The sequence below is a fragment of the Euprymna scolopes genome, chromosome 16, assembly GCF_053919585.1.
Source record: "Euprymna scolopes isolate OS-2025 chromosome 16, ASM5391958v1, whole genome shotgun sequence".
Taxonomy (NCBI): domain Eukaryota; kingdom Metazoa; phylum Mollusca; class Cephalopoda; order Sepiida; family Sepiolidae; genus Euprymna; species Euprymna scolopes.
The window spans coordinates 25,865,601-25,891,383 of record NC_136497.1 but is presented as its reverse complement, the minus strand read 5'-3'; the positions used below and the strand labels follow the sequence as shown (position 1 = coordinate 25,891,383).

Here is a 25,783-nt window from a genome sequence, read left to right as displayed (position 1 = left end):
ACTGCAGCATGGTTATCTACAAGCCAATGTCACTTATACTTTCGGAGTTGTCTTCTTAAGTAATCTGATTTTGTTAATTCTATCAATTGTTTTAGTCCTCTAATAGTATCGTTCATCAACTATTCATCTCGAGTGGCTTTTGGTCTTGATAAGCAATATCTCGGTAGTTTTTTTACTTATGGGTCACTATTATTAAGGCTTGAAGGCCACTCGAGGATAAGGGTTAATGAATGTAAAGTGATAGTGTAAGATTCACTAATGTTGTAAATTGGGTAGAATTTAATTATTTTAGCAAAAACTTATTTACATTAGATTTGAATGTTACCCTGTTATATTCAACCAGGAAGCTGTATAAAAAAAAAGCTTTTGTTCGTGTGTAAAAACTAACACTATAAAAATGGCTAGAATCATTCGATAGTTTTAACGGACTTCGTTAATTCTTTATTTTAATATGAATTTAAGTATTTAATTCTATCGAAAACGCATCCGGTAAAGTTCACTTCCTTTAATGTCGGGATTCTGTTTCAAAAAATGATTCGTTTCCCACGAGAAACCTCACCAGTTATTTGGTTACTACGATGTAGAACCAGGGTTGAAAGAACTAAATGAGCAGAATGCATCACGTGCGATTAAAAACAATGTCAGTTCGCACCAGTTGTGTCGAAGCTGTAATCATATCAGGCAACAAAAAGAACACATTCTTGCATAGATTTGCACAGTATCAGTGACAAACGAACAGACTTTCCAAACAGAAAAAATATTATCCACATACATTCTTATCACAAGATATAAGCATTACTTATCTCTCTAGAAAGTTAGGTATGTGTACATGTTTATATTTTTGTATATATCCCAGCGACATTCACCCTAGGCGGGTTGAACTGGCTTTCCTCGAAAGGTAAAGTGCTTAGGTAATTTTTTTTCAATGCTTTTCCTTTTTTAAGAACATTCTTTGGTTATTTTTCTTTTGGAAAAGAGATATTATTCTCGAAATATTAAGACCTTCACTGTCCCGGTTATAACAAACTGTACGCTCATATTTATTGATCTGTATTGTGATTATCTTGAAAAATAAATGAATGTACGAAGTTGAATATAATAACAAAACAAATAAGACCTTCTTTCGATTGTCCATTTTTTTTTCATACGTCACACAAATAAAACAGCCGTTTCCCTGCGTTGCTATGGTATTCTTATACTCATCCACACACACACACACACACACACACACACACACACACACACATATATATATATATATATATATATATATATATATATATATATATATATATATATATATACCGGCTGTTTTATTTGTGTGACGTATGAATAAAAATGGAAGGTCTTATTATTAGGACTTCGAAACACGCGTGTCCGTAGATTACTGTTTTTAAAAATGATTAATAAATAAATAAATAAATAAATAAATAATACGTCCAAATAAAAAATTGGCGATTTTCTAAGAAAAACACCGGATCTCCGAGGCGGAGACGTTAACCTTAATATCGTAGTTGTTTGTAGTGTAACATTTTCATATATTTATGCACATACTGTAAAAGGTATTTTTGAAGGTTTACAATGAAGGAATGTACAATCGTTATGAACAGATAAATAATTCAATAATTTATTTATCATTCATTTATTTATTCATAACATCTGTAAATTCCTGCATTGTAAGCCTTCAAAAGTACCTTTTATTCTTTAACAATGCTTCAACCTAACCACGCCATACTTCATGTACAGACTGTATTTATTGTTAAACATAATAAATTGAAAGTAAAATGACTGGAAGGGCTAGCTAATAAGTTTTGAACCTAGTTCCACAGAGCTAAATCGAGGTTTTGTTTATAATTAAGAAAAAAATAAATATAATGTTATGGAAGTTATAGCGAGGGAAAAGGGGGAACACAGAATTAAATATAAACTACATTAAGTCCAAGGAGATTTTCTTTTTGTTTGCAGAAATAAGGTCTAAAAATATGTGTGTGTATGATAGATAAAGCAGAGCATATTTTAGGTCCAATGAGAAAAATGTATATTTAAGGAGAGTTATACAACCAACATGTTTTAATTTTATCATTTACAAAATTCTTAAAAAAGAAAAAAACATAGTTTATATTTTTCGTATTTCATGTTTAAACGTGATGTTTGATTGCTGCACTTTTTTCTGGCGTCTTGTGTCGTCTTCAAGAATTTAGTAATGTGAAAAAAGTAAATTTCCTTATTTAGTAATAGTAGACCATTACATGTTGTCTCTTAGTGATAGTTTTTTAACGTAAGTATATGCTCGCTTGCGTCTATTTTGTGTGTGTCTCTGTTGGCCCTTGTACGAGTGAGATCATCTGTGTTCAAAAGAGACGATTTCCGAGGATGCGTATATTTAGGTGTGCATTCTTTTTGCGTTTATTTACCACCATTCTGTATGTGTGTGTGTTTGTTTGTTTGTTAATTACGAATTATTTTAATATATTTTGGGGACACATGACTTAAATCATGTTAAAATAGCGTGAAATATTTTTAGAATAAAATTTGGAAATAATGATAAGCAATGAATTTACAATAATTTTTTTATGTCTAACTTAAGAAATATTAAAAGACTTTGCTCTGTTATATATTATACGAAAATATATTAATATTGAAATGAGATTATTGATGCAGAAAAGACATAATACATTCATACGTCAATGATATAGAGTTTCATGCGGATTTATAAAAACTGATAGCAGTGCAGTAAAAACGACAGAATGTTGAAAGAAAGTATAAACAAAAAAAAAAAAAACGAAGACAGTATTTGGATTATAAATCTTCAAAAAAGCTATTTATTATTCAAACGCCCTTTCACACGTAAAATCAGTAAATATATGGCTTACTGTTTAATATTCAGAAAAATATCCAGATTGGTGTAACGTCTTTGAAAATTTTGGAAGAGACTAGCCCCTTCTCAAAAAGGTATACAAAAGATGAATCATCAAGCGAAGTAAAAAAATTTTTAAATAATTCAAAATGGCTGCCCCTCTAGAGAGATGAGGCTCACAAACAGGCAAATAGCAGCTATCCTAAATTCTGCGACTATTTGACAACTTCGATTTTTTTAATTCTTTTCGAGAAGAGGTTTATTCCCGAAATTATCAAAGATGTTACACCATCCGGAATATTTTTATTAATATTTAACAAGTTCCATATTTACTGATTTGATATGTGATCGATGTTTGAAAAAATAGACTTGGAGAAGATTCGTGACTCAAATACTGTCTTCGATTCTTACTTTCTTTCACTGTTCTAGTTTTTCAACATTGCTATCAGCCTTCATAAATATCCACAGACATGTTTACCAGCAACGATTCAAGTAAATAAATCTGTAATAATTATTAAACAAGTCTTTTAAATTTGGTACTATTCAGTCAAGAAGGCACAATCACGTTCACATAACGGTTCTCGCCAGATCATTGAAGTTAAGCAACGTTGAGCCTGGCCAATACCAGATGGAAGACCATTTGAGAAGACAAGACGCTGTATGTACCGCGAGGTAAAATACCAGGTTGAGAAACCGGCGCGATCTATCCTTCTCTCGAGGGTAGATGGGACTCTGTTAAGCTGTGGTAGGCGTCCCATCTAATGATGGCGTCATGATAAAAAAATACCCTTGATAGACCTGGCGAAGCATCCAGTATTCAGCTACCGACAAGATTTGAATTACACTACAAATTCGTGTAGTGAGTTCAGTCTTGGCTGCAGCCGCGCTGGATGGATGGATGGACTCAAGAAGACAATGCAAGATAAGGATTAATGAAATGGATGAATTTGCAGTTTGATGATGCTGGGTGGATGGGAAGAGTTTAAGGTTTTTTATATTATGTCACTCTAAGCAAAGCACAGTGTCACTTGGACGTAAGAGGCTACTATTTGGGATCAAACTTTACAGGGGTATTATGTAGGAAGTTGAGCAGCGAGATGTCTATTCACATTACATTTGAACCTCTAGTGTCAGTACACTCATAGAAGGAGGGAATTCCAAAGTCTACCAATTCGAGTAGGAGACTTTCAAACATCTAGGGATCTCTACAGTGTAGGGGTGTGATTTTGCTGCTTGTCAAGTTAATCGGAGATATTTATGTCGAAGAGGTACAAGTGCTTTGAGTTCGTCGGGGCACATTCCATTAAAATACATGTGAAACAGGCACAGAGATGCCACATTTCGGCGATGGGAGAGAGGTCGGAATTTGGTTTCTAGTGCAGCGCCTACTAGGTTATCGACTCTTTTGAACCGTCTCAGAGCGAGAGACTAGTGTTAGATGCATTATCCCAGATATGGCAACCAGACTCCATGCATGGGTGAATGGTGGATTTGTAGACGTACAGGATGTTCTCAGGTGTGACGAACTTTCTAGCACAGTAGAGATTCCACCTTCTTTGCAGCAGCCTTGGCAATGACCTCGATGTATTTGTTCCAATTCATATTGTCTGTGAATGTTAGGCCGAGAAGTTTGAACAAAATACTTATCATCCACTCCAAATAATAACCAACTCAGAAGACAGCAATTATAGCCCCCTCTTTGCCAGAAACATCTGTTATGGAATATGAAGACTAACGGGGGAGGGGGGATAGATGGAAGTGAGGGTTACACAGCTGCTGAAAGTAAACCTAAGATTTCTAATCTCCATTTATAGAAATGTCTGGTAATATTAAACACCTTTGTTGGTTTTTATACATATTTATATATTTTGTCATTTTATGCAGTATTTCTTGGATATTGAAGCAGTGTTTCCCAAAGTGGGCCCTATGGCTCCGTAAGTGAGACTGAGGGATTCCCCTTTGTTAAAGAATACCAAATGCTTTATATGGAAAAATTAAATGGCTGCAGACATTTAATTATTTTATTTTATTTTTTTTTTTTACTGGAAATGGTACATAATAAGAAACGTGAAGAGTTTCAGGATGGTTTATGGAAAAGTGAATAAAAAATAAATAAAAAAGAAACAATTTTTGATTAATCAAAAGCAAAAAATGGTTGTAAACACAAAAAAAAAATAGTAAAATAACGAACAGGAACAATAATGAACAAGTATAAGTTAAAATTTGAAATTAATATTTTTCGTTTTTATTTTAGAAATTATCTTGTTAGTGCTCCGTGAAACCCCCCCCCCCTTTGTCCTGTATAGGGGCTCCATGGTGTCTTGAAGTTTGGAAGAAAGTAGCCCATGTCTAGCTGACGGACCAGTTGAGTTCAACTAAGTGATATAAGCCCAGAAATCTGGTTTATAAGAAGGCTGAGAAGTTTCATTATTCTTTGATGGGCAAGTTCATTCTCTGGATTTTGATTGGCTGTTAGTCAATAAGTGGATAATCTATAATAGAACTCTTATCTCAATTGGACTCTACAGCGTTAGGTTTATAGTGAAAATGTATCTAAAACAAAAAATAAAGGTAAACAAAAACAACATAAAAAAAATTAGACATATTATTCCAAAATACCTGCTTCGTTTCCCGTTTCTATTAAAGCCCATATTCCTTCTTCTTCGTCTTCTTTGTCGTCGTCCTGGTGCAAAGTCGTTGATTTCTTCGAGATCTTCATCCTCGTCGGGTAAAAATTCTCTGTCATAGGGTGGTGGAGGTATTGGATGGTAGTCATAGTGATGGTAGCAGTGATGACCTCTATCCATACCTCTCATGCCGGACCATCGGCTGTATTCACGATAATCCCTGTCATGATGCATACCACTGTGTCTACCGTGATGTCTATCGTGGTGTCTTGAATGATGTCTCATGCCATGATGGCCATTATGACTGTGATGACCATGATGACCTCTGTCATCGTCGTCGTCATCGTTATCATCATGGTGTCTTGACCTGTGGTGGCTATGACGATCTCTCATGCCGTGGTGGTGACGGGACCCATGACGGGAGCCATGATGAGATCCATGGTGTGATCCATGATGGGATCTGTGACGGGATCCGTGATGGGAACCGTGGTGGGATCCGTGGTGGGATCCGTGGTGAGATTCATAACGGAATCCACGATGAGAATCCTGATCATCACCATCGTCGTAATCATAAGGAATATAGTCGACATTATCATCAATATCTTGAAAGCTCGGGCGTCCCATCTCATAGCGGTCTCTGTCACGGCCTTGGAAAGGTCGCATTTCAGACTCACTCGCTCGCCTTTAAAAATGGATTGTGTATTAATAACAAATTTGAACGTAAGTGCAGTAATGCAAAGAATCCTATTCGATGCAAGCAAACAGATAAATCTATCCAAACAAGAAGGCCGGATGTCATAATAGTTAACAAGAAAGAAAAGTCCTTCCAGATCATACATTTTGTCATTCCAGCAGGTCATAGAGTGACAATCAAGAAGACGGAGAAGGTGAGCAAATACACGAAACTGGCGAGAGGGCTCAAAGTGATATGGAAAACAAAGAGAATCAAAATAGCACCATTTATAGTATGACAACTAGGAACAATCCCCCAAAAAAACCCTGAGAAAAGAAATGGAAAAGAACTGGGATTAGAAGGATAGCTAAGAAGATACAACGAATAACAATAATGAAAACTGTTGAATTAATCGAAATGTCGCAATAAAATTAAAAAGACTTGACACATGATTGAAATATGAAGACTAATCGCAGTTCATGTATAAAAAATAAAGTCAATAAAATACATTGAAAGATTTAGACACAGTTTGCAAAAAAAAAGGGGGGGGGGATAAACAACAAAGAACCAAAATGTCAGACAAAAATATAACAGAATTTGCGTTGAAAAATTATACACCAGAATATGCACACGTGGCACACATAATACACAGATGCAATGAAAATCTTAACTTATTAAAAATTGTTTCTAGTGCGTTTTAATGCGTTAATAAAAATATAAACAAAAAAGAAGCCCAAAACCTTACTTAAAAAAATAAAGCAGGATGTATTTGCGCTTACAAGTAATACATTGAAATATGTATACATTTTAAATATCCCAAGTATGAGATAATAAAATTAGGCTGTTTTTTTACAATCGCAGTCTTATGAGAAAAGCCGTTCTTATTTTGAAGTTAACCGAAAAGTTGGCGCGAAATTACCAAAAACTTAGAATATCCGTATCTTCGTCATTAAACATGAAATAATGTACATTAAAATTACAGATAAACTATTAATTTTCGCTTTAAAAATGTATAATTAGTACTTGGTTACTTGGTACAGTAGTTACAGGCAGTTTATTTTATTTTAACTAAAATTAATACAAGACGATATCACTTCTAATAAAGATAAAACCACGGCACAACCTACAAAATCAGGAGATTGAAAACCTTAACTTCCTCGAATTACTTAGATTATTCGGGCTAGTGTTCTGGTTTTGAGTTTATTTTCAAAAGCTTTCGTTCACTTTAATCACCGACCTTCTTTAGGTGTATCTTGTCACACTCGGGAATCTTTCTATCGAATTTAAAAATCTGCACTGAATTTTCGAATGGCGACTTTTATTTAATCCATTGGAATAGCATGTTCTCGTTCCGTCAGCCATTACTGGGCAGAAGTAAATTGCAATTGAATTCTAAGTACGTTTGAACCTTCAACCTCCAGAAAAGTGTCAATTACAACTTAGTTTACCAAGTACTTTATCCATTATGCCACGTGTCAGAGATCAATAGAAAGATTTCCAAGTTAGACAATATATACAAGAGGTGAAGAAGGCCAAAACATTGTGGAAATAACACTCAAGATGAAAACAGTAGTCCGAATAATCCAAATAATATGAATTATCAATCCTCATCTAAAAAATTCACAAACTTAATACTTTCAAAATAAATGACTTCGCTCTTATCGAATGTGATCTTTCCTATCTTTTCCATTTTTTTTTCCAAAATGTTTAGTTGAATATTTTCAAGATTCTACAAGAATAAATGAAATAGATTCTTTGTGATAAACCGGCATGGTATCAAGATTGTAGATCACTAACAAGTATGTCTTTTTGATTGAAGTTTTTATTAATGCAGATATGAAACGACAGAACTAATTAATAAGAATCGTCATACTCCAGATAACTTGGTATAAAACACGTATTTCTAGAGAGAAGTGAAGAGAACGAAAAGAGATCTCATACTATCCTAAAAACAAAAGGCCACTATAACATCTCATATAGAAATACACCAGTTCTTCACAACAAAACAACATTGTTCTTGGCCTTAGTTACAAATTTGAGATGTGGAAGAAGTTAGAATTAAATCTAACGAATGTTAACACGAGTATCAAAATAAATCCTTTTAAAACTAACAAAATTGGAATGATTTAGTTAAGAATTTTAAAGTTTGCATAACTGTAAGTTTGTTGAATCACTATATATTATTATAGACGTCTACATGAGATCAAATACTTGAACCAAAACCGTATATCATTATAGACGTCCACATAAGATTTTATACTTGAACCAAAACCGTATATCATTATAGATGTCCACATAAGATTAAATACTTGAACTAAAACCGTATAGCATTATAGGCGTTTACATAAGATTAAATACTTGAAACAAAACCGTATATCATTATACATGTCTACATAAGATCAAATACTTGAATCAAAACCGTAATTTATTATAGACGTCTACATAAGATCAAATACTTGCACCAAAATCTTATATCATTCTAGACGTCAAAATAAGATCAAATACTTGAGCCAAAACAAAGATCAGCATCCAGATCTGTCTGAAATATCTCAGCAAAAGACCAACTATTCAACAAGAAATAGTTTCCAAAAAAAAAATCCAATATTTCTGAAACAAAAACATGGGTTTATTATGCACCGATTTCTACAAAAGTAAATCGACTTGATTAAATCTTTTTTAAAAAATAATTAAAAATATTTTTTATTTTATTCTGTTTAAATTTCTTCAAATCTATTTGTCATAGAATAAAACAATACTGTGTTTTATCAATTTTTATTCAATATATTCAATTTTTTTAGAGGAGAATAGACAAAAGTATAATGCCATTTCTGTCTATTTCTGTTCGTTCTGAGACTATTTCAAGATTATTATCATGGCTACAACGCAGACAAAACAATACATAACATTGTCTAGACGTCGACGCAAAAGTAAACTGGACTCCTTATCGACTGAAATATAAAAGAACATATACTGTCAGCAGTCATATTTAACACATCCCTGATTGATTTCATGTTGTATTTAGAAGAGTAATATTTAGGATATAACAGCGTCTGTAGGTTACACTCGGTTTTAGTGAAATTGCAAACCGAGAAACGATACAAATGTGCCAGTACAACTACGTAATAGTTCTCGATGGCTTGTTGTGGTCTGCGTCGACCAACTATCGACCATTAATGAAAGATGCAATTAACATTCAATAATATATATATATATATATATATATATATATATATACACACACAAATGTTCTGAATCTGAGATGATATTATTATTTTCACAGTCAAATAACGTCGCAGATCATACAGGCCATGAAAGCCAACAAACCGGAAGTCTAAGACTCGATTTCACTCTTATTTGGGTTCATCACTAAAAATACCTGAACTCGAGATTCGAAGTCCGGATCTCTTGCACGCGAGGCGAATATCCTGCCATCTAAGCAACCGCAGTGAACACACAACATATATATATATATATATATATATATATATATATATATATATATATATATATATATATATATAAAAGAAATAATGAAATCAAAAGGAATGTAGTGTTTATCTGATATAAGCAAATTCAATCTAATATAGATACCAGTAATCGTATATTGATATTTTAATCCCAACCAAATAAAATAGCTCAATGCAAACACAATAGAGAGCAGAGCTTATTATAAGCCTTTTAATTACCAATAAGCTAAGATTGTGCCACGGTTCAAACATTTTAAACTTTACCCTCCTACACATTTTAATGTTCACTGTGGAGAACCTGTAATCATTTACAGAAAGAATTGATTCGATCTGTCTAGACAATTTCCAGTTTCAGAGATTGAAATCTTTACACGTGCAAATATGATTTACGCTGACCTAAATTAAAAAAAAATAATTCTGAAATCATCTTTTATAACTGAAACAGCAATGGAAGTTGACCTGTTGCTTTTCTAATTGCCTAATTCTTTAATTCACTCTACTGAAGATAAACTTTTCTTCTTTGGACTACTACACTAACTGCAAGAACACTTTCTATAAATTTTAAATGTGTTGATTTTTTTCCAACTGGATTAATTTTACTCCACTGGATTTTAAATTCTGAGAATTGGATTCTTTTTAAAGAATTATTTTTGCGCTTTTCGGATTACCTTTGACACAGTCCTTATGCAAGCTGCAATCTTAATCCTGGTTTGTTTTTGTTTTATCCACATTTTCTACATTTTTTCACGCGTTGTTTTAAAGGAAATTTTTGCAATTTATGACTCATAATTTGCAGTTTCATTTAATACCTTAACTAGCAAATTCTAGCTTTGCTACAAATATAATTTGCTGATTTCTTTCTGTCCTCTGATGAGAAGAATAGCAAGAATAGCATTTTTTGAAACTTCGCGGAATAAAGATTTTGTAAATTTTTTTTTGGAGTATTCAGTCGATCAATAAATAAATTTTTAATTGTAAATTTTAACTTCCAATTTTAATTTCTTTTCTCTTATATATATATATATATATATATATATATATATATATATATATATATATATATATATATATATATAATACTTATGCAATAGTTGTTTTTTGTACAGCAGCGCAACGCTGCTTCCAAAGCCTCCATGTCATCATCAGATGATGATTTTGCTTTTAGGCATAGTTTTGGGGCCGCAAACTCATCATTAATCCAAGGCGCCATAGCAGTATCTCCCGATATCTCTATATTTTGTTCGATGGTCGTCACACTGCTGGGTTGCTATATCAGCGCTGATGCAGATAGAGCCTTGTTTTGTATTTTCTTTGAGTATTTTCTCTTTTCTAGTTGAGAAAGATTAAGATAATTCAAGAACTTGGAGGTTGAGTTAGCAATAAACCTTGGTATCAAACTTCGATAAGATATACAATGGTTTTCTAACATTTCTACCAAATTGTTCTCGTAGATCTTCATGTCTTTTCAACTTGAGCTGGTGTGTTCAGTCAAAATCTTCCTCAAATAGAACCGTTAATTCAATGTATGCATATCTCGGGTGTAGGACTTTCTTGAATTATATAGCCCGCTTCGTACTTAGCGTAATGCAAGTCTCTTAAAATATGGCGGTCAATGTTTAGATGAGACAAAATATATTGTAGATATAATATACGAGCGCCGATCACGTGGTTTAGAGGTAGAACTGCTAACTATCAACTAAATGGTTTTAGACTCAATTCTGACGAGATGGATGCTAATCTAGCGTCACTGAATGGCTATGATACAAAGAAACAGTCTGTTTGTAGATGGCTATATATTTACCTATAGATCTATTTAAGAAATTCAGTTTTAGCTCTATAAATTAGAATTTACAACAATGTATTATTCGACAACGAATACAAGTTCAAAGTAAAAATTTTCCTTAGTCCATAGAGGGTCAAAGAATGGCGTTTATCCTCACAGGAAGGTAGTTAGCAAAATAATATTCTTAGGCAAGCTATAATTTTGCTGTCTTTAAGATTTCTTTTTAGGATAATTAATTTTATTTTTTTTTTTCATCCAAGGGAAGCGAATGGGAGTTTTTTCTTTCGTTGTGAGCCAATAATAACTCTTTCGCTTAATATTGTTTACAGTTGACAAATACTCTACCGTGATTTTAAGATGCCATCTTCACATCAGGGAATATGAACTGGAATAGATACATTGAGAGCATTGCCAAGGCTGCTGCAAGGAAGGTTGGCTCCCTCTACCGTGCTAGAAAACTACTTACGCCTGAAAGTATCCTATACCTCTATAAGGCAACCATTCGCCCATGTATGGAGTACTGTTGTCACATCTGGGCTGGTGCATCTGCTGCTTGTCTCTCGCTCCTGGACAGGGTTCAAAAGAGAGTCGCCAACCTGATAGGTCCTGAACTGTCATCTAGGCTTCAGCCTCTGTCCCATCGACGAGATTTTGCATTCCTCTGCCTGTTCTACAAATACTTCAATGGTGAATGCTCTGACGAATTGCAAACACTTGTACCTCCCCGACGTAACTACCCCCGACAAACCCGACAAGCTACTAAGTCTCATCCCTTTACAGTAGAGATCCCTAGGTGCAAGAAAGCCTTTTACTCCAATAGTTTCTTCCCCAGAACTGCGGGTCTTTGGAACTCCCTTCCGGGATTCTGCTTTCTCAACTACACTGATATGCAGAAGTTCAAGTTAACAAACATCTTTCTACTCATCTCCCTTCATAATGACCCCGCTAATTAAGTCCCTGATAGTAGCCCCCTGTTCCAAAGTGGCACTATGCCTTGTTTGGGGTGAAAATTGAATAAAAAAAAATTAAAAGAAAAAAACATTGGGAATTTACTCATGTTTACTAATTAAGAACTTTCGTTATTACATTTTGCTATTGAACTATTACATTTACTATTGAACTATTACATTTACTATTGAACTATTACATTTACTATTGAACTATTACATTTACTATTGAACTATTACATTTGCTATTGAACTATTACATTTACTATTGAACTATTACATTTGCATCTCTACATCAAATCAATAAACATTTTCTTCGGAGTTTCTTTAGATTGTACCACTATTTTCAGCTTTTTATTCATCGAGCTTAAGCTTCAATTGAAATATCTTTTTAACCTATACATTTGCGCATAATAATCAACTTTTATGCAAATAAGCCTCATAATTTGTAGTTTTCAATTTATGTGCTAACCAGCAAAATTATAGCTTGTCTATGAATATTATTTTGTTAACTACATTTTTTTGAGGATAAGAGCCATACTTTGAAACTCTACGGAATAAGGAAACTTTTAAACTTTTCAACTTCTATTCCTTGTCGAATTATAAATTGTTGTAAATTCTAATTTATAGAGTTTAAATTGAATTTCTTATATCAATGCTCTATCTCAAATATTGAGCTTTTTATCTGGTTAGTAATATCCTATAAATATTAATATTATATTTATACTTCTTTTAAGATTACAAAATTAATCAATTTGTAAACTTGAAAAAATTTTGAATTTAATATATACAGTGGCGCCCCAAAAAAAATCCGTGCTTGTCATTTTTCAAAAACCGCAAATTTAAGCTACATTGAATGTAACTGTTTAAGCAACCTATACCTCATTTGATTCGCCTTTTATTCCTCTATAATTGTTTCATGTTCATATTTGACTTTTAATTGAAGTATCTTAGGTTCACATCAATTTAAAAAAATAATTTCGAATCAAGAAGGTAAAACCAACAACAACAAAAATCCTCAGCAAAAAATGGGCTTAAAACCAGCTTAAAATATCCACCTTTTATGCAACAAAGCATCTCTAATCGTAATTGTTGTTATACAACGTAACATTTTGTCCATATGTCTCGACTTTCTCCTAGTGGTCGTTAGGAGACTATTAATTTCCACCTTCTGGTTTATCCAATCGAGAAATCGGCTGCAGATTCAAACGTGATGAGGAAACGGTATGAAAAAGCACCAAAACACCGACAGTTTCCGTAATGCTCCTAAACCTAGTCGTCTTAGAGTTACTTCTTATAGGGAAAATAATGTTATCAAGATCCGCAGCCTCAGAAACAAATCCAACAACAGTGTAATCTTGTTAAAAAGTGCTCTCTTTCTACAGTTAAGAACTGATTGAAGGAATTTAATTTGCGAGGCTGTGTTGCGAGATGCAAGCCAATGATTTTTGTAAAGAACAGAAAGCGCTGTCTGGACTTCGTCAGATGCAATGAAGATCGTGACTCTTCCTATTGGTCGAAAGTGATTTTAACGACGAAAGCAAGTTCAATAGGATAGGCAGTGATGGTAGGCAGTACGTCCGTCGAAAGAAGGACGAATAATTTAATCCTAGGTGCACAGCTTCAATGATGCAAGGTGGTGGAGGTTCAGTTTTTGTTTGGGGCGTTATTAGTGTTAATAGTCCACGGCCTATAGGTCGCTTGCAAGGTCGAATTAATTCGATCAAGTACATTAATTTGTTGACTGACGATTTTCTACCCTACTTTGACCGGAATTTAGATGATAACCCCGTCTTCATGCAAGATAATGCTCCCATTCATACAGATTGCAATGCCAAGAGGTTCCTTGAAGAGTATGCTATTCCGTGTTTGGGTTGGCTTGCATAACCTCCAGACCTCAATCCTATCGAAAACGTAATGCATTAAATCAAGCAACAGCTATGCAATGATAATATTTTTAATCTGGAAGAACTTTGAACAAAAATTAAAGAAAAGTGGGATGCCGTTTCACCGGGGTATCGGTGCAGACTAATTCAAGGAATTCCTAAAATATAGCAAGCTGTCAATTTTCTGCTAAATGATAAGCGGTTCGTTGTGTTCCTGTTGTATTTTTGTTACATAATTGTTCTAAAATTACATTTAAATAGCAAATTTTCAATTGTGTTTCTTTTTGCCTTTTCGAATTGAAGTTAATTTTTAAAATTGATCTTAACTCTAAGATACTTCAATTAAAAGTCAAGTATGAACATAGAACAATTATAGAGGAATAAAAGGCGAATCAAATGAGGTATAAGTTGTTTAAACAGTTGCATTCAAGTTAGCATAAATTTGCAGTTTTTGAAAAAATGACAAGTGCGGACTATCTTTTTGAAGCAACTATATATATATATATATATATATATATATATATATATATAAATTATAAGCAAATTCAATAAAGGATTTTGTTGTCTAAAGCAGTGGATAATTTTGGAAGAGCAAATGTTGTTCCCAAAAGACTGCCTGGAAATGTCATTTTAACGTAGCGAATGAATCTTAAATTTCAGTTGAAAGCAGCAGGACTCTATAATGACGTATGAACGTTATCTGGCCAAGAGAACAGATGTTGACACATGTCCTCATATTGTGTAAATGACCTGGAAAGGTCAGCAGATTTCGGGTTAGCTTTTATGCGAAAGTCTGTTTAATAAAAGCCTATAATTCGGATATCAGTGTATCCGTAATCGCATGTCCCGTTCTCTCATGGCGCGATCGGACATTCCAACGGGCTGTATAATATCGCAGTCTATTTTGTAAAATGTTAGCGTTTAAAATTTGACATTTTAAATTTCTAGTTGTGAAACCGGATACATTATGCAATGACATTAATTTCAATTGACATTTTTGTTAATGATAAAAAAAGAATTGGTTAATATTTCAAATCGTAAGACTAACGATTTTATAAATAATACGCATCATCATCATCATCATCATCAGCAGCAGCAGCAGCAGCAGCAGCAGCAGCATTAAAAAAACAAACTACAAATATGATCTCCAAGAATCATAATATTACTTTTACAAGAATCCTAGAAAATGTCGCTCGCTACTATTTAACAACACATTATTATCGCATTAAACAATTAAATTCAATGTTTTCGTTCTTCTTGTGAGTTTCATTATATTAAAAAACAAAAATGAAGAAAAATCTGTATGACGAAATATCATATTCAAAAAATATCATATTCCAAAAATAACGTAAGTTAATAAAGTACATTTATTTTTAAATTAGAAAATCAAATTCTATGAGTATCCGAAAAGCAATTGTCTTTTCCGCTATTATTATACTCTAAAAAAACAAAGAGAGATAATTCCACCAATTTAAACTTGCAAGACTTATGTTGTAATGCCTACAAATTACCATTCATCGCTTAAAAATGATTTCTTTATAAAGATAAAACTAGTTGATCAATTGCGTGAGTTTTAGAATATGATAAATTCGTTTCGTGACGGGTATATATATATATATATATATATATATATATATATATATATGCACCTATATATATATGCACCTATATATATATGCACCTATATATATATATATATATATATATATATATATATATATATATCAAACAGGTTTTTCTTTATTGTGCTTTAATATGAGCAAATTCTAGACAAGCACCATTTTTTGCCAAAGCACTTTTAGTTCAAGAAAAACATATAAAATAGCTAACGTCAATGCTAGACTAAGACGATTTAACATGTCTTCTTATTGTATGCAATTGTTTTTACACGATTCCTTAACAAATCAAACATTATTACTCTCTGTTAAATAGTACGTTATGAGCAAAAACAAGATGTTTTCCCTGTTTCTGAATTTTGTTTAAATAAGGATTAATGATTCGTTTTATTTGGATTATTAAGATTATTAAGTTCTTATCTTGAGTGTTATTTTCACAAGGTTTTAGCCGATGTAACCTCCTACCTTCTTCGTGGCGTAGAAAAATTAAATTGTGAATGACATTTTTCTGGAGTTTGAATGTTCAACCTCAGTGGGGTTGAATATAAAATCTCTGTGTTGTTGAATGTTGACCTTAGTGTGATTTAAGGTTTCACCTCAGTGTGGTCGAATGTTCACCTCAGTGTGGTTGAATGTTCAACCTCAGTGTGGTCGAATGTTCAATCTCAGTGTGTTCGAATGTTCAACCTCAGTTTGGTCGAATGTTCACCTCAGTGTGTTCGAATGTTCAACCTCAGTGTGTTCGAATGTTCACCTCAGTGTGTTCGAATGTTCAACCTCAGTGTGGTCGAATGTTCAACCTCAGTGTGTTCGAATGTTCACCTCAGTGTGTTCGAATGTTCACTTCAGTGTGGTCGAATGTTCAACCTCAGTGTGTTCGAATGTTCAACCTCAGTTTGGTCGAATGTTCAATCTCAGTGTGTTCGAATGTTCAACCTCAGTGTGTTCGAATGTTCACCTCAGTGTGGTCGAATGTTCAACCTCAGTGTGTTCGAATGTTCACCTCAGTGTGGTCGAATGTTCACCTCAGTGTGTTCGAATGTTCACCTCAGTGTGGTCGAATGTTCACCTCAGTGTGTTCGAATGTTCAACCTCAGTGTGTTCGAATGTTCACCTCAGTGTGTTCGAATGTTCAACCTCAGTGTGTTCGAATGTTCACCTCAGTGTGTTCGAATGTTCAACCTCAGTGTGTTCGAATGTTCACCTCAGTGTGGTCGAATGTTCACCTCAGTGTGTTCGAATGTTCACCTCAGTGTGTTCGAATGTTCACCTCAGTGTGGTCGAATGTTCAACCTCAGTGTGTTCGAATGTTCAACCTCAGTGTGTTCGAATGTTCACCTCAGTGTGGTCGAATGTTCAACCTCAGTGTGTTCGAATGTTCACCTCAGTGTGGTCGAATGTTCACCTCAGTGTGTTCGAATGTTCACCTCAGTGTGTTCGAATGTTCACCTCAGTGTGTTCGAATGTTCAACCTCAGTGTGTTCGAATGTTCACCTCAGTGTGGTCGAATGTTCAACCTCAGTGTGTTCGAATGTTCAACCTCAGTGTGTTCGAATGTTCAATCTCAGTGTGTTCGAATGTTCACCTCAGTGTGGTCGAATGTTCAACCTCAGTGTGTTCGAATGTTCACCTCAGTGTGTTCGAATGTTCAACCTCAGTGTGTTCGAATGTTCAACCTCAGTGTGTTCGAATGTTCACCTCAGTGTGTTCGAATGTTCAACCTCAGTGTGTTCGAATGTTCACCTCAGTGTGTTCGAATGTTCACCTCAGTGTGTTCGAATGTTCACCTCAGTGTGTTCGAATGTTCACCTCAGTGTGTTCGAATGTTCAACCTCAGTGTGTTCGAATGTTCACCTCAGTGTGTTCGAATGTTCAACCTCAGTGTGTTCGAATGTTCACCTCAGTGTGTTCGAATGTTCAACCTCAGTGTGTTCGAATGTTCACCTCAGTGTGGTCGAATGTTCACCTCAGTGTGTTCGAATGTTCACCTCAGTGTGTTCGAATGTTCACCTCAGTGTGGTCGAATGTTCAACCTCAGTGTGTTCGAATGTTCAACCTCAGTGTGTTCGAATGTTCACCTCAGTGTGGTCGAATGTTCAACCTCAGTGTGTTCGAATGTTCACCTCAGTGTGGTCGAATGTTCACCTCAGTGTGTTCGAATGTTCACCTCAGTGTGGTCGAATGTTCACCTCAGTGTGTTCGAATGTTCAACCTCAGTGTGTTCGAATGTTCACCTCAGTGTGGTCGAATGTTCAACCTCAGTGTGTTCGAATGTTCACCTCAGTGTGTTCGAATGTTCAACCTCAGTGTGTTCGAATGTTCAACTCAGTGTGTTCGAATGTTCAACCTCAGTGTGTTCGAATGTTCACCTCAGTGTGGTCGAATGTTCACCTCAGTGTGGTCGAATGTTCAACCTCAGTGTGTTCGAATGTTCAACCTCAGTGTGGTCGAATGTTCAATCTCAGTGTGTTTGAATGTTCAATCTCAGTGTGTTCGAATGTTCAACCTCAGTTTGGTCGAATGTTCAATCTCAGTGTGTTCGAATGTTCACCTCAGTGTGTTCGAATGTTCAACCTCAGTGTGGTCGAATGTTCAACCTCAGTGTGGTCGAATGTTCAACCTCAGTGTGGTCGAATGTTCAACCTCAGTGTGTTCGAATGTTCACCTCAGTGTGTTCGAATGTTCAATCTCAGTTTGGTCGAATGTTCAATCTCAGTGTGTTCGAATGTTCACCTCAGTGTGTTCGAATGTTCAACCTCAGTGTGTTCGAATGTTCACCTCAGTGTGTTCGAATGTTCAATCTCAGTTTGGTCGAATGTTCAATCTCAGTGTGTTCGAATGTTCACCTCAGTGTGTTCGAATGTTCACCTCAGTGTGTTCGAATGTTCACCTCAGTGTGGTCGAATGTTCAACCTCAGTGTGGTCGAATGTTCACCTCAGTGTGTTCGAATGTTCACCTCAGTGTGTTCGAATGTTCAATCTCAGTTTGGTCGAATGTTCAATCTCAGTGTGTTCGAATGTTCACCTCAGTGTGTTCGAATGTTCACCTCAGTGTGTTCGAATGTTCACCTCAGTGTGTTCGAATGTTCAACCTCAGTGTGGTCGAATGTTCAACCTCAGTGTGGTCGAATGTTCAACCTCAGTGTGTTCGAATGTTCAACCTTAGTGTGGTCGAATGTTCACCTCAGTGTGTTCGAATGTTCAATCTCAGTTTGGTCGAATGTTCAATCTCAGTGTGTTCGAATGTTCACCTCAGTGTGTTCGAATGTTCACCTCAGTGTGTTCGAATGTTCACATCAGTGTGTTCGAATGTTCAACCTCAGTGTGGTCGAATGTTCAACCTCAGTGTGGTCGAATGTTCAACCTCAGTGTGGTCGAATGTTCAACCTCAGTGTGTTCGAATGTTCAACCTCAGTGTGTTCGAATGTTCAACCTCAGTGTGGTCGAATGTTCAACCTCAGTGTGTTCGAATGTTCACCTCAGTGTGTTCGAATGTTCACCTCAGTGTGGTCGAATGTTCAACCTCAGTGTGGTCGAATGTTCACCTCAGTGTGTTCGAATGTTCACCTCAGTGTGTTCGAATGTTCAATCTCGGTTTGGTCGAATGTTCAATCTCAGTGTGTTCGAATGTTCACCTCAGTGTGTTCGAATGTTCACCTCAGTGTGTTCGAATGTTCACCTCAGTGTGTTCGAATGTTCAATCTCAGTTTGGTCGAATGTTCAATCTCAGTGTGTTCGAATGTTCACCTCAGTGTGTTCGATTGTTCACCTCAGTGTGTTCGAATGTTCACCTCAGTGTGGTCGAATGTTCAACCTCAGTGTGTTCGAATGTTCAACCTCAGTTTGATCGAATGTTCAACCTCAGTGTGTTCGAATGTTCACCTCAGTGTGTTCGAATGTTCAATCTCAGTTTGGTCGAATGTTCAACCTCAGTGTGTTCGAATGTTCAACCTCAGTGTGGTCGAATGTTCAACCTCAGTGTGTTCGAATGTTCACCTCAGTGTGTTCGAATGTTCAATCTCAGTTTGGTCGAATGTTCAACCTCAGTGTGTTCGAATGTTCAACCTCAGTGTGTTCGAATGTTCAACCTCAGTGTGTTCGAATGTTCAACCTCAGTGTGGTCGAATGTTCAACCTCAGTGTGTTCGAATGTTCAACCTCAGTGTGGTCGAATGTTCAACCTCAGTGTGTTCGAATGTTCAATCTCAGTTTGGTCGAATGTTCAACCTCAGTGTGTTCGAATGTTCACCTCAGTGTGTTCGAATGTTCAACCTCAGTGTGTTCGAATGTTCAACCTCAGTGTGGTCGAATGTTCAACCTCAGTGTGTTCGAATGTTCAACCTCAGTGTGTTCGAATGTTCAACCTCAGTGTGTTCGAATGTTCAACCTCAGTGTGGTCGAATGTTCAACCTCAGTGTGTTCGAATGTTCACCTCAGTGTGTTCGAATGTTCAATCTCAGTTTGGTCGAATGTTCAACCTCAGTGTGTTCGAATGTTCAACCTCAGTGTGTTCGAATGTTCAACCTCAGTGTGTTCGAATGTTCAACCTCAGTGTGTTCGAATGTTCAACCTCAGTGTGTTCGAATGTTCAACCTCAGTGTGGTCGAATGTTCAACCTCAGTGTGGTCGAATGTTCAACCTCAGTGTGTTCGAATGTTCACCTCAGTGTGTTCGAATGTTCACCTCAGTGTGTTCGAATGTTCAATCTCAGTTTGGTCGAATGTTCAATCTCAGTGTGTTCGAATGTTCACCTCAGTGTGTTCGAATGTTCACCTCAGTGTGGTCGAATGTTCACCTCAGTGTGGTCGAATGTTCAACCTCAGTGTGTTCGAATGTTCAACCTCAGTTTGGTCGAATGTTCAATCTCAGTGTGTTCGAATGTTCACCTCAGTGTGTTCGAATGTTCAACCTCAGTGTGGTCGAATGTTCACCCTCAGTGTGTTCGAATGTTCAACCTCAGTGTGGTCGAATGTTCAATCTCAGTGTGTTCGAATGTTCAATCTCAGTGTGTTCGAATGTTAAACCTCAGTTTGGTCGAATGTTCAACCTCAGTGTGGTCGAATGTTCACCTCAGTGTGTTCGAATGTTCAACCTCAGTGTGGTCGAATGTTCAACCTCAGTGTGTTCGAATGTTCAACCTCAGTGTGGTCGAATGTTCAACCTCAGTGTGTTCGAATGTTCACCTCAGTGTGGTCGAATGTTCAATCTCAGTGTGTTCGAATGTTCACCTCAGTGTGGTCGAATGTTCAACCTCAGTGTGTTCGAATGTTCACCTCAGTGTGTTCGAATGTTCAACCTCAGTGTGGTCGAATGTTCAACCTCAGTGCGGTCGAATGTTCAACCTCAGTGTGGTCGAATGTTCAATCTCAGTGTGTTCGAATGTTCAATCTCAGTGTGTTCGAATGTTCAACCTCAGTGTGGTCGAATGTTCAATCTCAGTGTGTTCGAATGTTCAACCTCAGTGTGGTCGAATGTTCAACCTCAGTGTGTTCGAATGTTCACCTCAGTGTGTTCGAATGTTCAATCTCAGTGTGTTCGAATGTTCACCTCAGTGTGGTCGAATGTTCAACCTCAGTGTGTTCGAATGTTCACCTCAGTGTGTTCGAATGTTCAACCTCAGTGTGGTCGAATGTTCAACCTCAGTGTGTTCGAATGTTCAACCTCAGTGTGGTCGAATGTTCAATCTCAGTGTGTTCGAATGTTCAATCTCAGTGTGTTCGAATGTTCAACCTCAGTTTGGTCGAATGTTCAATCTCAGTGTGTTCGAATGTTCACCTCAGTGTGTTCGAATGTTCAACCTCAGTGTGGTCGAATGTTCAACCTCAGTGCGGTCGAATGTTCAACCTCAGTGTGGTCGAATGTTCAATCTCAGTGTGTTCGAATGTTCAACCTCAGTGCGGTCGAATGTTCACCTCAGTGTGTTCGAATGTTCAACCTCAGTGTGGTCGAATGTTCAATCTCAGTGTGTTCGAATGTTCAACCTCAGTGTGGTCGAATGTTCACCTCAGTGTGTTCGAATGTTCAACCTCAGTGCGGTCGAATGTTCAATCTCAGTGTGTTCGAATGTTCAACCTCAGTGTGGTCGAATGTTCACCTCAGTGTGTTCGAATGTTCAACCTCAGTGCGGTCGAATGTTCACCTCAGTGCGGTCGAATGTTCAACCTCAGTGCGGTCGAATGTTCAACCTCAGTGTGGTCGAATGTTCAACCTCAGTTTGGTCGAATGTTCAATCTCAGTGTGTTCGAATGTTCACCTCAGTGTGTTCGAATGTTCAACCTCAGTGTGGTCGAATGTTCAACCTCAGTGTGTTCGAATGTTCAACCTCAGTTTGGTCGAATGTTCAATCTCAGTGTGTTCGAATGTTCACCTCAGTGTGTTCGAATGTTCAACCTCAGTGTGGTCGAATGTTCAACCTCAGTGCGGTCGAATGTTCAACCTCAGTGTGGTCGAATGTTCAATCTCAGTGCGGTCGAATGTTCACCTCAGTGTGTTCGAATGTTCAACCTCAGTGCGGTCGAATGTTCAACCTCAGTGTGGTCGAATGTTCAATCTCAGTGCGGTTTAATGTTTAACCTCAGTATGGTTGAATGGTCAACCTCAGTGTGTTCGAATGTTCAACCTCAGTGTGGTCGAATGTTCAATCTCAGTGCGGTTTAATGTTTAACCTCAGTATGGTCGAATGTTCAACCTCAGTGCGGTCGAATGTTCAACCTCAGTGTGGTCGAATGTTCAACCTCAGTGTGTTCGAATGTTCAACCTCAGTGTGGTCGAATGTTCAACCTCAGTGTGGTCGAATGTTCAACCTCAGTGTGGTCGAATGTTCAACCTCAGTTTGGTCGAATGTTCAATCTCAGTGTGTTCGAATGTTCATCTCAGTGTGTTCGAATGTTCAATCTCAGTGTGTTCGAATGTTCACCTCAGTGTGTTCGAATGTTCAACCTCAGTGTGTTCGAATGTTCACCTCAGTGTGGTCGAATATTCAACCTCAGTTTGGTCGAATGTTCAATCTCAGTGCGGTCGAATGTTCACCTCAGTGTGTTCGAATGTTCAACCTCAGTGTGGTCGAATGTTCAACCTCAGTGTGGTCGAATGTTCAACCTCAGTGTGGTCGAATGTTCAACCTCAGTGTGTTCGAATGTTCAACCTCAGTGTGGTCGAATGTTCAACCTCAGTGTGTTCGAATGTTCAACCTCAGTTTGGTCGAATGTTCAATCTCAGTGCGGTCGAATGTTCAACCTCAGTGTGTTCGAATGTTCACCTCAGTGTGGTCGAATGTTCAACCTCAGTTTGGTCGAATGTTCAACCTCAGTGCGGTCGAATGTTCAATCTCAGTGTGTTCGAATGTTCACCTCAGTGTGTTCGAATGTTCAACCTCAGTGTGGTCGAATGTTCAATCTCAGTGTGTTCGAATGTTCAACCTCAGTTTGGTCGAATGTTCAATCTCAGTGTGTTCGAATGTTCACCTCAGTGTGTTCGAATGTTCAACCTCAGTGTGGTCGAATGTTCAACCTCAGTGCGGTCGAATGTTCAACCTCAGTGTGGTCGAATGTTCAATCTCAGTGCGGTCGAATGTTCACCTCAGTGTGTTCGAATGTTCAACCTCAGTGCGGTCGAATGTTCAACCTCAGTGTGGTCGAATGTTCAATCTCAGTGCGGTTTAATGTTTAACCTCAGTATGGTTGAATGGTCAACCCCAGTGTGATTGAATGTTCAACCTTAGTGTGGTTGAATGTTCAACCTCAGTGCGGTTGAATGTTCAAACTCATTGTGGTTTAATGTTTAACCTCAGTATTGTTGAATGTTCAAGCTCATTGTGGTTTAATGTTCAACTCAGTGTGGCATAATGTTCAACTCAGTGTGGTTGAAGGTTTAACCTCAGCATGGGCGATATTCAGAATGCAATTGCGTGTTACTTAGGACTTCTACACGGTCATGGCTCACAGAACGAAAGTAAGTTGCCCCCGTTCCAAATTCCGTGCAAATTCCCGAGTTCGACATAAATATTCTCGAGTTTGACAAGATACGCTTAAAGAAGGTCGGAGATTACAGCGATCGAAACGTTCTTAAGATAACACTCAAACTGAAAACAGCATTTTTCTAATAAATAAATCCGGGTACTAAATCAAATACTAATTTTAGAAAACCTTAAAAATCATTTGAAATTAGTCATTTTATTTTTTCCACAAATTTGTTTGTTCTTAAAAAATGTACGAACCATACCAATCAGCATTGAACGGTCATTTTTTAAAACTGTTTGAGAAATGTTCGAAAAAAAATCTAAAAAAATGAATTTAAAAAATGTGTAATGGTATCAAGTTGGCCATAACGCATAAGCCATTGTAAATTACTTCTTGAATCAAACTATAAACAAAAATCATTGAATTTAATGGTTTTATGTGATAATAATGTGTTTTGAAATAGAGCCGAGCGGCGTGTTTTAGGATCTACCTAATATAGTTAATACAAACCGAATTCTCTACAGAAACCTTTTACATGCAGGCATGCGTTATTAATAATTCATTAATTAATCGTCTAAAATTCTATTGAAATTGATTGCTATTATTTCTTGCACAAATTCAAACAAAAAAAAAAAGCAAACTAAAAACTCAATCAATAAACTACGAATTAAATATTTATGGTTTCCAATGTTTCAGTTTTTTAACCAGATCTCAGTTGAAAAGAAAATATAAGACGAAGCTCCGTATAAATGTAAATTGTAACGTTGCACGTATTTACTCACTATTCTGCCATGCATATGATCACATCAAATGTTGAATCATGCTGTTTTATCGTAATTACGTGAAATTTATTTCTTTTTTTTTTTAAATAGTTTTAATTTGAAGTCAAAGTTATTGGTAGTATACTGTATCAGTTATTTAATTAAGTAATTTGAAGATATATATCTATAATATAAAGCTGTGTGGTCACGAATAAGCTCCTATATGGTTGACTATTATAGAAAACTGATCACATATAATGATAGAAGATGCATCGAGACACAGGAATGGGTATATTTGATCTGGCATAATGATGATTCATTAAAATTGTGGTGTCTGCGTACGCGCCTGGTCCACAAAATATGAAAATAAAAAATTTAAAAATTAAAATTAAAACGTTTACAAGTGTTTTTGATATAGATGTACATACTAATACTTTTATAAGTATGTTTTAACTTAAATAGGGGTGATATAATAAACTTGTGGGGTCTGCGTTCGCGCCTGGCCTCCATAGAATGGAAATAGGCACAAACTTTAATAAAGACTTTTCATATCTATCTGCGTAAGTATACTTTGATAATTATGTTTCAGCTTGAAGAAATATGGTATAATAAAATTATGGGGTGTTCGTTCGCGCCTGACCTCCATAGAATGGAAATATGTCACAAAGTTTAACAAGGTTTTTAATATAGATCCACATAATATTGTGATAAGTGTTTCAGTGTGAACAGGTATGGTATAATAAATTATGGGGTTTATCTATTTTATTTTTACTTTCATCATATTTTGATTTGGTTTTGACACCCCCAAGTTCGAAGCTATCTCTTTACAACCCTTCCTTTTCATAACCTACCATACTTTCATAAATCAGAGTCCATATTCTGTAGGCCAGTCAACGACGGGTACTTTTGCTAGTATATATATATATATATATATATATATATATATATATATATATATATATATATATAGTAACTTATAAAATATATATTTTATAACTTACTACCTAGCTCTACCTACGTATTGAGCACTGTTGAAGTAAATACTTAAAGTTTACGAATAAATTTATACTTTCGTATATAAATTTATGTGATTAAATGAAGTAGTCATATATATATATATATATATATATATATATATATATATATATATATATATATATATATATATATATATATACAATGTTACCAGAAGTATTATCGTAAAGCAGC

The 25,783-nt window shown here is 36.0% G+C and overlaps 1 protein-coding gene across 2 annotated transcripts in view; it reads right to left on the bottom strand.

Moving 5' to 3' along the window:
* The window catches only part of LOC145295888 (transforming growth factor-beta-induced protein ig-h3-like), a 130,526-nt gene that overhangs the window by 81,086 nt on the left and 23,657 nt on the right, over nt 1–25,783 (bottom strand). The window contains exon 2 of one of the 2 annotated variants that reach the window (XM_080141641.1): nt 5,477–6,166. The exons of the other annotated variant lie outside the window; for it this stretch is intronic. Within the exon in view, the coding sequence (XP_079997767.1) occupies nt 5,477–6,166 (690 nt within the window). The remainder of the gene's footprint in view (nt 1–5,476; nt 6,167–25,783) is intronic. 2 annotated transcript variants of the gene reach the window in all.